Source organism: Rhinatrema bivittatum, chromosome 1 (assembly GCF_901001135.1).
Source record: "Rhinatrema bivittatum chromosome 1, aRhiBiv1.1, whole genome shotgun sequence".
Taxonomy (NCBI): Eukaryota; Metazoa; Chordata; class Amphibia; order Gymnophiona; family Rhinatrematidae; genus Rhinatrema; species Rhinatrema bivittatum.
Genome location: NC_042615.1, coordinates 98,424,588 through 98,438,585, shown reverse-complemented (window position 1 = coordinate 98,438,585; position 13,998 = coordinate 98,424,588). Strand labels below are relative to the sequence as shown.

General features: G+C 40.7%; 1 protein-coding gene across 6 annotated transcripts in view; it reads right to left on the bottom strand.

Moving 5' to 3' along the window:
• The window catches only part of WDR17 (WD repeat domain 17), a 533,217-nt gene that overhangs the window by 330,756 nt on the left and 188,463 nt on the right, over positions 1-13,998 (bottom strand). For all 6 annotated transcript variants that reach the window (XR_003852810.1, XM_029578099.1, XM_029577946.1 and 3 more), the window contains one exon: positions 7,889-8,140. Coding sequence is in view for 5 of the 6 variants with exons in the window: in XM_029578099.1 (XP_029433959.1) it covers positions 7,889-8,140 (252 nt within the window). In the remaining variant the exon portion in view is untranslated. The remainder of the gene's footprint in view (positions 1-7,888; positions 8,141-13,998) is intronic.

Sequence of the window (13,998 nt, the reverse complement as noted above, 5' to 3'; positions counted from 1 at the left end):
ACGGGTATCTCCAAAACATCCTCTTCAGTAAACACTGAAGCAAAAAAAATCATTTAATCTTTCCACGATGGCCTTATCTTCTCTAATAGCCTCATTCATTATATAGTTTATTTAATTTTGTTTTATTCACTGTTTTCCTATAAGTTCTATGTAAAGCCTCTGTTTTGCTCATTTTGAAGTTATAATGTTGTCCTACGAAGTCTGGTATATAAAAACCACAAATAAATAAATAAATAAATAATTGCCCCTTTAACCCCTCGATCATCTAAAAGTCCAACTGACTCCCTCACAAGCTTTCTGCTTCGGATATATTTAAAAATGTTTTTATTGTGAGTTTTTCCCTCTATGGCCAACTTCTTTTCAAATTCTCTCTTAGCCTGTCTTATCAATGTCTTAAGAACATAAGAACATAAGAAAATGCCATACTGGGTCAGACCAAGGGTCCATCAAGCCCACCATCCTGTTTCCAACAGTGGCCAATCCAGGCCATAAGAACCTGGCAAGTACCCAAAAACTAAGGGCCTCATTTTCCAATATCGCATGCGATATCAAAAAGGGGTATACCTTATGCTAATAAGCATGTGTATCGCAAATTGCGATATCAGCTATGCGAAAGGGTGTTATCGCAAGTCGCACTATTAGCCCAATTTGGGCTACATTGCCAGTATATCGCGGTTCATGATGTTTCCGGACAGGCCTGTTTCAGGGGAGGGGGAGAGGGAGAGAGAGAGAGAAAGAGAGAGAGAGACTTGCTATAGTGCCTCCTCCCTAGACAGCTATTTGTATCCCTATGGGAGGCCCACCTAGTAACTCGAGGTGGGGTTTAGGTATGAGTGTAGGGGGTTAGGGGCCACTTTTACATTCAACGTGAGACGTACGAACAGAACAGTGGTCTCTTGTGAAGATTTGCTGGCCTTCAGAGTGAGGAAACTCACTCCAAGATGAGATTTGGGCAAGGTTCTCTCAACCTAGCTTGATGTTACCCAGGTAAGGAGTTCCTCCACTGAGAATTAGATCTAAAATTGCTCCCTCTCTCGTCGGTTCCTGAACCAGTTGCTCCATAAAGCTATCATTTATTCCATCCAGGAACGTTATCTCTCTAGCGTGTCCCGATGATACATTTACCCAGTCAATATTGGGGTAATTGAAGTCTCACATCATACGAGAAGTGCAGGGAAATTGTCAATCCTGACAGAAGACTCCAATCGGATCTCAAAAGTGCAATAAGTTTTTATTGATTCATTAGGCAGCTCCACTGATTTAAATCACAGGTAACTTTACGGCGTCCCCCGACACGGTCCCGTGTTTCGCTTACGGCTGCATCGGGAGGGCTCGCCAGCAGGAATTCACATATGAAGTACTAAAATTAAATAATTAAGAGGTCAGGATGCTATATAGGACTTACAGCCGAACAACAATACAAACAAATTAAACACCACTCTTACCTGACAGCTGGTGTGTTCAATTTTGACAGGGAGCGCACTTGCTCTGAACGCTGTCAGGTATTTAAAGAATGGCAAATGGCGCCAAAAACTACAGGTGAACCAATGACGCGGCATTCCAGAGAAAATGAACCATTGGTAGATCATTGGGTAAAAAAATCTCACAATCTCACAGATCTTAAATTTATTGTCATTGAGGTGTTTCCACGACCTGCTCGCGGTGGCTGTTATGCAGAACAACTTGGCCGCATTGAACAGCGGTGGATTTTTATTTTAGATTCAGTTACCCCGAAAGGACTTAATCGGGAAATAGAATGGTTCCTTTTCACCTAGATCTCACAGTTAAGCTTGGTCACATTCAATGCTGCTATGACGAGCTACAGGAATGGGAACCAATGAACGGGGCTATCAGCTCCGCGTCATTGGTTCACCTGTAGTTTTTGGCGCCATTTGCCATTCTTTAAATACCTGACAGCGTTCAGAGCAAGTGCGCTCCCTGTCAAAATTGAACACACCAGCTGTCAGGTAAGAGTGGTGTTTAATTTGTTTGTATTGTTGTTCGGCTGTAAGTCCTATATAGCATCCTGACCTCTTAATTATTTAATTTTAGTACTTCATATGTGAATTCCTGCTGGCGAGCCCTCCCGATGCAGCCGTAAGCGAAACACGGGACCGTGTCGGGGGACGCCGTAAAGTTACCTGTGATTTAAATCAGTGGAGCTGCCTAATGAATCAATAAAAACTTATTGCACTTTTGAGATCCGATTGGAGTCTTCTGTCAGGATTGACAATTTCCCTGCACTTCTCGTATGATGTGATATTTCCTTAAAGTGCAGTTTGCTCTAGCAGGTAATTGAAGTCTCCCATTATTACCGCACTAACAATTTGGTTAGCTTCCCTAATTTCTCTTAGCATTTCACTGTCCGTCTCACCATCTTGAGCAGGTGGACGGTAGTATACCCCTATCACTATAGTCTTCTCCGACACACAAAGTATTTCTACCCATAAAGATTCAATTTTGTATTTAGTCTCATGCAGGATGTTTATCCTGTTGGACTCTATGCCATCCCGGACATAAAGCGCCACACCTCCTCCCAAGTGCTCCTCTCTGTCATTGCGATATAATTTGTACCCATGTATAGCACTGTCCCATTGGTTATCCTCTTTCCACCATGTCTCTGAGATGCCAATTAAGTCTATGTCATAATTTACTGCTATAAATTCTAATTCTCCCATCTTTTATTTTATTTATTTATTTAAATTCTTTTACTATACCGATACTCAAGACGCGGTCTTATCGTACCGGTTTACAATAGAACAGGGGGAAACCAATTAACAACTATAAAGAAGGTAAAAGTTACATCAAACAGGGAGCGAAAAACATGGGAGCTGGAGGACAGGAAAGATTTTTTAAAACGATAACAACTGAAGAGTGGTAAAATAGTCAGTGAAAACAATGAAAAACAATAGAAAACGATACATAATCAGCTAGATTGAGCTCGGCTGTAGGTTTATCTTAGGTAATTATTCATATATCTTGAGGACGGGGGAAACATGGAGAGGTAAGCAAGGGGGGTGGTGGCTGGGCAAGGACTAAGACAGGGAGGGGGGGGAGTTAGGGAAGCGGTCAGGGTGAGAGTCAATGTGGTTGATAAAGGTTCCTTCAACGGTAAGCTTGAGTGAACAGCCAGGTTTTCAGTTTCTTTCTGAAGGAGAGATGGCATTGTTCCTGGCGTATATCTGGGGGAAGCGAATTCCAATGGAGCGGACCCACAGTCGAAAGTGCTCGCTTATGAATGGAGTTGTGGACCGAGGATTTGTTAGGGGGGGCCTTGAGAGAACCTTTGTAGGCGGATCTGATCAGCCTTACGGAAGTATGTAGTTCGAGAGGGATGGAGAGTTGGAGTGTGGATTGCTGGTATACGGATTTGTGGATGATGGTGAGAGTCTTGAATAGTATTCTATATTGGATGGGTAGCCAATGAAGGATTTTTAGAATAGGTGTGATGTGGTCCTTACGACGTGTGTTAGTAAGGATCCTGGCTGCTGCGTTTTGCAGCATCTGTAGAGGTTTATTTATTTATTTATTTAGGTTCTTTTAATATACCGATGCTCAAGACAGGTCTTATCGTACCGGTTTACAAATAACAAGGGGAAACCAATAAAAACATAGGAAGTGAAAAAGTTACATTAAAACAGTTTTAGTAGTAGAGGAGGCGGGAAGAATTAGTAGAAGAGGCGGGAAGACCGAGTAGTAGAGCGTTGGAATAGTCGATCTTTGAAAACAGTATGGCTTGCAGCACTGAACGGAAATCCTGGAAGTGTAAGAGCGGTCTTAGCTTCTTCAGGACCTGTAGCTTAAAGAAGCATTCTTTAATTGTAGTGTTAATGAACTTTTTGAAATTCATTCTAGAGTCAAGGGTGGCCCCAAGGTCTCTAACCTGGCTAGCTAGTGGAATAATTGCATTATTGGCGAAGGGGTTGTTATCGTTAGGGGATATCTTACTTCTTAGACTTTTCGTTAGGGGATATCTTACTTCTTAGACTTCTGGCATTAGCATACAAACATTTCAAAGTTTGTTTTTTGTTTGTATTTTCATTTCATTTAGAATTTTTTAGCTCAGGTGAGTTTTTAGTTACAGGCACTTGGACTACTTTTCTAATTATTGGAACCTCACTGTCGGGATGCCCTAATTCTAATGCATCATTAGTCTTACATTTAACTTGAATAATCAAACAATATATACCTGTTTATATTTTTGAAAACATATCTTACTTTATTACAAACACCATTTCCTTTATAAAAACATTGACATTACATTTTTAATGATCACTCATACCTCCCTCATTCAAACAAATACAATACTATCAGAAATACATTTTTTTTAAAGACATACATCAAATAGCAGCTTTATTTTAATTGAATTAATTCCCCTCTATCTTGTTACTACAATTTTCCTTTATTGTCCTATCTTTTAAACTACTATATTTTGGAATTACTCCCTTCTTCAAAAACTCACTAAACTCAAAATGTTCCCTTTTTTTCTTTCTTTCCTTTCCCTTCTTTATAAAACACTCCCTTCAACAACTCCCAATTCACTTCATTCTTTAAAAAACCCGCCCGACAAGAGACTCCTGTTTCACCCGATGGTTTCCTCAGGGGATCCATTTCTCATCATTTTTGTTGTTTTCACATACAGGGAACATCCAATATATATCTCTCATCAGTTATTTATTGCACATGTAGGGAATATTCAATAATACTTCATAATTGGTCTGTCAATCTTCATTAACCTATTCTTATCGATACAAACATGACAAAGTCAATTTCAATCTTAAACAATCTTTTTTCAAACTAACATTCATTATTAAAATGTTTTAATCGTTTCGATGCACAATTCACCTAGATACTTTAAATCTCATCCATCAAGTATCACCATATATCACCTCCTCTTATTTTACAACCACTTCTTCGGGTAATTCAAATACCCTATAGAATCTATTGCTGATATTTCCTCTCCCTTCTTTCAGCATTCAGCCACAGTCTTTATGGCTGTTATATTCATTTACTCAAAGAACGCCATCATTGCTATAAAAGAATCCCAACTACATATATTACTATCAAACTACTCAACCATTAGTTTAAACATTCAAAATACCCATAAATATCAACTACCAACCTTAATAGTTTTGTTCCATAATTTCACCAAAGTTTCTTATGACCCAACTCCTTCTTCATTCTCAAAAAATGCCATGGCTGTGCACTCAATAGTTACCATGCTCTTTTTAAATGTCTCTCCACAAGACCTCCCACTATACGTCATCTGTATTCATCCTGTTACCTACTACGGGGAACTTCAACGGCCCCACCACTGATACCTCTCACACCAAATCCTGTGCTTCACTGAGAATTAGATCTAAAATTGCTCCCTCTCTTGTCGGTTCCTGAACCAATTGCTCCATAAAGCTGTCATTTATTCCATCCAAGAACTTTATCTCTCTAGCATGTCCCGATGATACATTTACCCAGTCAATATTGGGGTAATTGAAATCTCCCATTATTACCGCACTACCAATTTGGCTAGCTTCCCTAATTGCTCTTAGCATTTCATTGTCTGTCTCACCATCTTGACCAGGTGGATGGTAGTATACTCCTATCACTATAGTGTTCCCCAATACACAAGGGATTTTTATCCTTAAAGATTCGATTGTGCATTTAGTCTCATGCAGGATGTTTATCCTGTTGGACTCTATGCCATCCCGGACATAAAGAGCCACATTACCTCCCGGGTGCTCATTTCTGTCAATGCGATATAATTTGTACCCCGGTATAGCACTGATCCATTGGTTATCCTCCTTCCACCATGTCTCTGAGATGCCAATTAAGTCTATGTCATCATTCACTGCTATACATTCTAATTTTCTCATCTTACTTCTTAGAATTCTGGCATTAGCATACAAACATTTCAAAGTTTGTTTTTTGTTTGTATTTTCATTCTCCTTTTTAATTGATAGGGATAAGTTAGAATTTTTTAGCTCAGGCGAGTTTTTAGTTACAGGCATTTGGACTACTTTTCTTATTATTGGAACCTCACTGTCAGGATGCCCTAATTCTAATGCATCATTAGTATCCTTTGAAGATACCTCCCTCCGAACCATGTGTTGCTGAGCGACTGTCGGCTTTTTCTTTTGTTCTAGTTTAAAAGCTGCTCTATCTCCTTTTTAAAGGTTAGCGCCAGCAGTCTGGTTCCACCCTGGTTAAGGTGGAGCCCATCCCTTCGGAAGAGACTCCCCCTTCCCCAAAAGGTTCCCCAGTTCCTTACAAAACTGAATCCCTCTTCTTTGCACCATCGTCTCATCCACGCATTGAGACTCCGGAGCTCTGCCTGTCTCTGGGGACCTGCGCGTGGAACAGGGAGCATTTCAGAGAATGCTACCCTGGAGGTTCTGGATTTAAGCTTTCTACCTTAGAGCCTATATTTGGCTTCCAGAACCTCCCTCCCACATTTTCCTATGTCATTGATGCCCACATGTACCACGACAGCCGGCTCCTCCCCAGCACTGTCTAAAATCCTATCTAGGCAACGCGCAAGGTCCGCCACCTACGCACCAGGTAGGCATGTTACCAGGCGATCCTCACGCCCACCAGCCACCCAGCTGTCTACGTTCCTAATAATCGAATCTCCAACTATGATGGCCGACCTAACCCTTCCCCTCCTGGGCAGTAGGCCTTGGAGACACATCCTTGGTGCGAAAGGACAATGCACCACCTGGAGAGTAGATCCTTGCTGTAGGATCCTTTCCTGCTGCACCAGGTTGATACTTTCCGATCATGAGACCTTCTTCCTCCAAGGCAGCACCATGGCTTCCAGTCTGAAGTTGGGACTTGACTACTATGTTCTTGAAGGTCTCATCTATATACCTCTCTGTCTGCCTCAGCTCCTCCAGGTCTGCCACTCTAGCCTCCAGAGATCGGACTTGTTCTCTGAGAGCCAGGAGCTCTTTGCATCGCATGTACATGTACAATTTCTCACCGGCGGGTAAAAAATCATACATGTGACACTCAATGCAAAAGACTGGAAAGCCCCCCTCTTGCTGCTGGACTGCTGCCTTCATCTCAAATTTGTTCAGTTCCTAGTTAAGGTTTAGCTTGCTATGGGAGTAGGAATGTGTCTAATTAACATCCTTTAAATGTCTTAGTGAATTCACTATATGTCTGGTAGTGACCTACAGGGAAATGATCAAAATCTTAATAAGGGGTTTTTTTTTGTGAAAGTGGCACCTGCCTATAAATTAAAGGATGAGCTAGGGATGGGTTGGTAAATACAGTCTAACTTCAGTTAGTCAGCCAGAGTGACTCACTGCTCTCTTGATTAACAAATGTTAGTACCTAATCAAACCAAATCACATTACCTTAACACCTTTCTGAGGTGAGTGTTGAACTTTTCAACCTTTTTACTTAGGTATACACTGCTCCTAGCTTATTTCTAGCTTCTGGCTACTTTTTTTTATTGTTTTTTTTAATATACAATCACTGTAACTTCTGCTGCCTTACAGACTATTAAAAATAAACAAAATAACTACTGCTTATTAGCTGCCTTACTGACTATTTAAAAATACAAACAGACTAACTTTCAGTTTATTCCCTGCCTTACTGACTAATAAAAGCACAAGCACACACTAACAACTAAATAATATTCCCAAAGAAAATTTCCCAAGCAAAAACTTACTGATTCCTTTCAGGCACCATCAAGGTGATCCTCTCCTCTCAGTGCTCCCACTGGAAAACCATGGTTTCTAATGATTTTTCTTAAGTCAATAAGGGATTTATAGCTACATTCCAGAGCATATGGATGATCTCCAGCATCAAACAAAAAAAATCCCAGAAGTATGCATGATGGAGTCTAAATTCCATATTTCTAAAAATTCAATCAAAGTGTGCTTACCGCCTGTTATGAACATCCCTGGAGCACTAGGAACCCAGGCTAAACACTGCACTGATGCAGCTGCACTTGGAAAACTGAATGTCGTAATACAAGAGAGTGAATCTGAGTCTACCAGTCGAATTCCATTATGTAAATTAGCAACAAGAAGGTAGTCAGTTGAAAGTGGATCCCATTCCAAAGCTGTGACTGGATCCTCCTCATCCGTTCCTTCCAAAGACTCAGGTCTGAGGACATGTTTTTGACTCTTGCAGCCTTAAAAGAAAAGAAAAGCTGGTTTGGTGACACAAGGGCTCCAGTACAATATGTTCACAAGCACTTAATATGAATTTTGATTAACCTCATTATCACCAGGTGAATTACATGCATTTTTGTGCTTTATTCCTTCCCAATCTCTTGTATATCCCATAGCAAATTTTCAATTAACTATTGTGAATGGTATCATAAACAATGAAAGTAATCATTTTTAAGCTATGATTGTCTCATTATCAACTTTTTAATTGTAAAAGTTAGAAAAATATTAATTCAAATACTGAATCTTTTTGTGTATACACAAACAGGCAGCAATGACTGAATGGAGAGATCATCTGTTATCCTCAGTAAAGAAACAGAATAGTCAAAGATCGAGACAATGTTTGCTCTCAGTTAAATACTGCAATCATCAGTATGAAAGTGATGGTGAGTGGCAGTATCTGATTGTGAGAACAAAGTTATTGCATAATTGTTTGTATAGATACAACCTAAACAGAAGCCAGGTTAAAGAATGTCCCCAGAAAACAATTTTACAAAAGTTGCTGATCTAACAATGAATTTTCTATTTTTACTACTTTCGGGTATGTGCAAATGTTCTAATTATTATCAGCATGTAAATCCTGATCTACTTGCTGTACATCACTGCCACTGGCTATTTTAAGAGGACAATTTTCGAAAATGATTTACTCATATAAAGGCGCTGCATAAAAATTACCCACCCTTAGCCCCACTAAAAGTAATCTGAGAGTAATGGACTGCTAACACAGCAACTAAAGAACGCTTCTTGAACCTGCCTTCAGTTTTTTACGAACAGGTTTATAATCCACAATCAGATGAAGGTCACCCGTTAAAGTGTTCCACTAATTCCATTGGATTGAAAAGGAATGTAATTAGACTGTTCAATGCTGGTCACCAGAACAGTTAAAAAAACTTAATTGCTCAGTGGATTTGCTCCTTAATTGGAGCATACTGGGAGGGAACTGGGGGAGGCTCAATTGCGTTGTCGCGCATAGTTAACAAAAATTTGTTTTCGTGTCCCCCCCCCCCCCCCCCCGTGCACATCATCCACACATGCTATAAAATCGGCGCATCTATGTGCGCGCGTCAGGAACCACGCACACATGGATGCATGCGTGCTCCTTTTAAAATCTACCCCTTAACGTTTGCTTATGCACAGGGCCAAATCTGAACCCAGATTTATTAAGTACGGTACTGCGATTCTGCCAGTGCAAGACAGCATTCACAGCAGACATAGCAAGGCCCTTTCTCCAGATTTCGCTAGCAGAGCAGAATTGCGATAATTAGATTTCTGTGGTTCAAGAACTCAAACAGCCACTAGGAACAGGAACCAAAACTGCAAACCTGTTGAGGCTGGCAGCATCAATAAGACATCACATAAAACAGCATCAGATGGACTGTTCCACTGTATGTCAAATGCTAAATGAATGCCTTTTTGTAGATGATATTTTATTTAACATTCTTTATAATTTTAAAACATATATACAAACAGCAAAATGACTGCTTTACAGAGTATTATATACAGAATAATTACAGTGTAAACAATCTTCCAAATAAGTAAATCAATTAAGATAATACTCTATCAAGTCCCCAGTATTGGGAGTACAAGTGAGGACTGAAACGACAATTAAAAAGAAAAGGATAAACCACATTCTGATGAGTTAAACAGGTTCTGGGATAGAAGCAGGAATCACAACAATCCTGCTATCCAAAAGAGACTTCTATTGACAAGGTTGAAAAAAACTATATCTACTGCCAGCTTACAATTAAACATTTAGCAGGATATCTTAGGAAAAACTACCCCTAAACCTAACAGTTTTTTACAACTGAAAAAGAGATTGCTTCCTATTCTGAGTCTGCTTACAAGCATCCAGAAAAACCCGTACTTCCTGACCCATGAAGGAAGAATATTTATTACTAAAAATCAGCAGTATAAGGTTTTAAATCAGATTGAGAAAACAGGAAATCAACAAAGTTGCATTCTCTCTTACCACATCAGTGAACTGCTCAAGAAAACTAATTAAATTCAAACTTTTAGACTAAACAGAGGAAATATCTGTCACTATCATCCTTTTTCTTATTTGGTAAATACAAAATCTTAAATAGGAGGGGCAGAGACTCCTCTGAAATACACAAGACTTTTTTTCATATACTTCTTTATAAGCTCTTTAGGACCAATAAGAGGGGATCTTGGAAAATTAAGTATTTGAAGATTTAAAAAACTCTACCTGTACTCAAAAATGTCTAATCTTCTGTGTATAACAGCGCTGTCTTTAACCGAAGGAACTCTAAAATTCTTGAGACACCAAGTTCTGAGATTTCAAAACTTTGATCCTCTCTTGGCCCACAATAACCAACTGAGTTACAGATATCTGTCCATTCATTGACTCTATATTGGAAGAGAAATCACCCAAACCTTTCCTCACAGTCCTTTCCAGGATCATTATAGCCTGCCAAACATCCTCCAGGCCAATGATTGCAGGTCTCTCCAAGGCTGATTATAAAAAGACATCAGCAGTCTGCCCACACAAACTATTCCACAGCCGAGACTGCATCACTCATCTCCATCCAAGCCACAGCTGCTGTGGACAAAATACTGTTCCTGGAATCCGTTGCCAAAAGAGGTAAGCGGTTCTCGAGGTTTAAAGTTATTTCAGCCTCTGGAAGGTTCAGCGCTATCCCACCAGTGCAACCAGCAATAGGAATTCTCCCAAGCTCAGCAGTTCAATGTTCCCCATCAAGAACTGTGGAACAGTTTGCTGTGAGGAGAGAGGCCATGCAGAAGAAACTCACAACTGTCAATTCCTTTGCACCATAATTCAAATATAATGAGAGAAAGAAAACAAGTTGTTGAAAAGAGAATAAGGAGCTTGCCAATCAGTCAGCACTGCCAATCAGTCAGCACTGCTATTAAGTTCACTTAGGGGCGGATTTTCAGACTCCGCGAATAGGCCTACTTTTGTTTGCGCTCCAGGCGCAAACAAAAGTACGCTGGATTTTAGTAGATACGCGCGGAGCCACGCGTATCTGCTAAAAACCTGTATCGGCGCGCGCAAGGCTATCGATTTTGTATAGCCGGCGCGCGCCGAGCCGCGCAGCCTACCCCCATACCCGCCCCCAAAACGCTGCCGACACGCCCCCGAAACGCCACGACGGCCGGGCCCGCCCCCCGACACACCCCCGACACGCCCCTCTCGGAGAACCCCAGGACTTACGCGAGTCCCGGGGCTCTGCGCGCGCCGGTAGGCCTATGTAAAATAGGCTCACCGGCGCGCAGGGCCCTGCTCGCCTAAATTCGCCCGGTTTTGGGCGGATTTAGGCGAGCAGGGCTCTGAAAATCCGCCCCTTAGAGAATAGCCACTGCCATTAGCAATGGTAACATGGAATAGACTTAGTTTTTGGGTACTTGCCAGGTTCTTATGGCCTGGATTGGCCACTGTTGGAAACAGGATGCTGGGCTTGATGGACCCTTAGTCTGACCCAGTATGGCATTTTCTTATGTTCTTAAGATCTAATTTTTCTGATACCAAAACCTATTCCCAGGGTGTGGCCCTTTAGCATGTGGCTTCAGCAGCACACCGGCGGCTGTGCACCACAGGGTTCCGCCTTATGTGGAGGAGACCAGGCGTCTCGCGATGACATCAGCAGAAGTGTCTCCAGGGCTCCCCAACTGGCAGGAAATGTTCCAGGACCAGAGAAACAGCGAAGCAGATGGGCAGGTTCTTCTCCTCAGTCCCCACTTGTGACCACAGGGCACTGCCTTATATAGAGGAGTCGAAATGCCTCCTGATGACATCAGCGGAAGTGTCTCCAGGGCAGGAGATCATCTAAGCAAGAAGGAAAGTCCTCTCCTCAATTCCCTTATGTAAATGAGAACTAATGATGTAGATGAAGCATTCAACATATACCAAAAGGTTAGACAAATTTTCTCAGCAGCAGGAATGGACCCTTGGAAGTGTTAGACCAATTTTGAAGAACTCAAAGCACATTGGTAGAGTGAATCAGACAGACAACAAACCATTAGGCTCACCATCTTTGAAGGTTTTTGGCTAAATATGGCAAACTGAGGAGGATGAATCTGGCTTTGAGCTCCACACATTCATGGTTTATGATGGGAGAGACCTATAAAATGGGATGATGAGCTGCCTGATGATTTATAACACAAGTGGAACCAATGGGATCTGGAGGTCCCACATGTATAGGACCTGACCATACTAAGATGGTATTTTCAAGACATAGGTAGAGACCAATACAAAGCTGGCAATTACATTGTTTCTGTAAAGTAACTGAATAGGTTTATGGTAGTGTTTGCTTCCAGTGTCTGACAAAACATGAAGAATGATGGTGAGTCTCATTACTGCAAAATCAAGAGTGGTCCATTAAACAGAATAACTCTTCCATGAGGTAAAGAAGGCAGTTAAAGCTAAAGGGCATCATTTAAAAAATGGAAACAAACCCATATAATGAAAATAGGCAAAAACATAAGCACTGACAAGTTAGATGTGAAAACAATAGTTAGGCCAAGAAAGACTTTGAGAAAAAGCTTGCCAGTGAAGCAAAAACTAAGAAAAAAAATTTCAAGTACATTTGAAGCAAAAAGCCTGCTAGGGAATGAGTTGGGCTGCTAGATGACCGAGGTGCATATGGGGTGCTCAGGGAAGAGAAGGAAATAGTAGAAAAACTATACGAATTATTTGCCTCAGTCTTTACTGAGGAGGATGTTGGGAACATACCCACACCCAAAACATTATTTAATGTTGGAAATTTGGAACTAAAACAAATATCTGTGACCATGGAGGATGTTAATGATCTGATTGACAAGATAAAGAGTAACAAATCACTGGGACTGGATGGCATCCATCCCAGAGTTTTAAAAGAACTAGAATATGAAATTGCTAACCCGTTACTAGTAATTTGTAACTTATCATTTAAAACAGATAAGATTCTTGAAGACTGGAAGGTGGCCAATGTGATGTTCACTTTTAAAAATGATTCTGGGGTAATCCAGTAAACAATAGACCAGTTAGAATAAAATTTGTACCAGGCAAAAATGGTAGAAGCCATTCTTAAGAGCAAAAATGACTGGGCATATAGATAAACATGGCTTAATGGGGAACAATGAACATGGTTTTAGCAAGGGGATGTCTTGTCTTACCAATCTTTTAGAATTTTTTGAAGGTGTAAATAAGCATGTAGGTAAAGATGAGCAGTTGATATAGTGTATGGATTTTCAGAAGGCATTTTGCAAAGTGGATCATGAGAGACTTTTCGGAAAATTACAAAGACATGGGCTAGAAGGCAGTGTTCTACTGAGGACTGTTAACTGGTTAAAAGGCTGGAAACAGAGGTTAGAACTAAATGATCAATTTCTAAATGGAGAAAAGTCGTTAGTGGAGTACCATTGTGATGTGTATTGGGACTTCTGTTGTTTAACATTCATAAATGATCTGGAAAAGGGAATAAGTGAGGTTATCAAATTTGCAGATAACACAAAATTATGCAAATTTGTTAAAACAGCAGTGGATTGCAAGAAACTGCAGAAGGACTTGTGAGCCTAGAAGACTGTAACAACTAAATGGCAGATGAAATTTAATGTGGAAAAATGCAAAGTGATATACAAAAGGAAAAATAATCCAACTACAGGTATACAATGCTGGGTTCAGTATTGTGAGTCGCTACTCCGATTCGTGGTGGGGAAGGCTTACTATTATTCCAAGATGCTGCATTTTGGGGGTGGCGTCAGCCCCTTGCATCTTCACCAAAAGCCTAGCAGTGGTGGCTACATATCGCAGGTGTCATGCGGTGCATGTCTTCCCGTAACTAGATGACTGGTTAATCAAGAG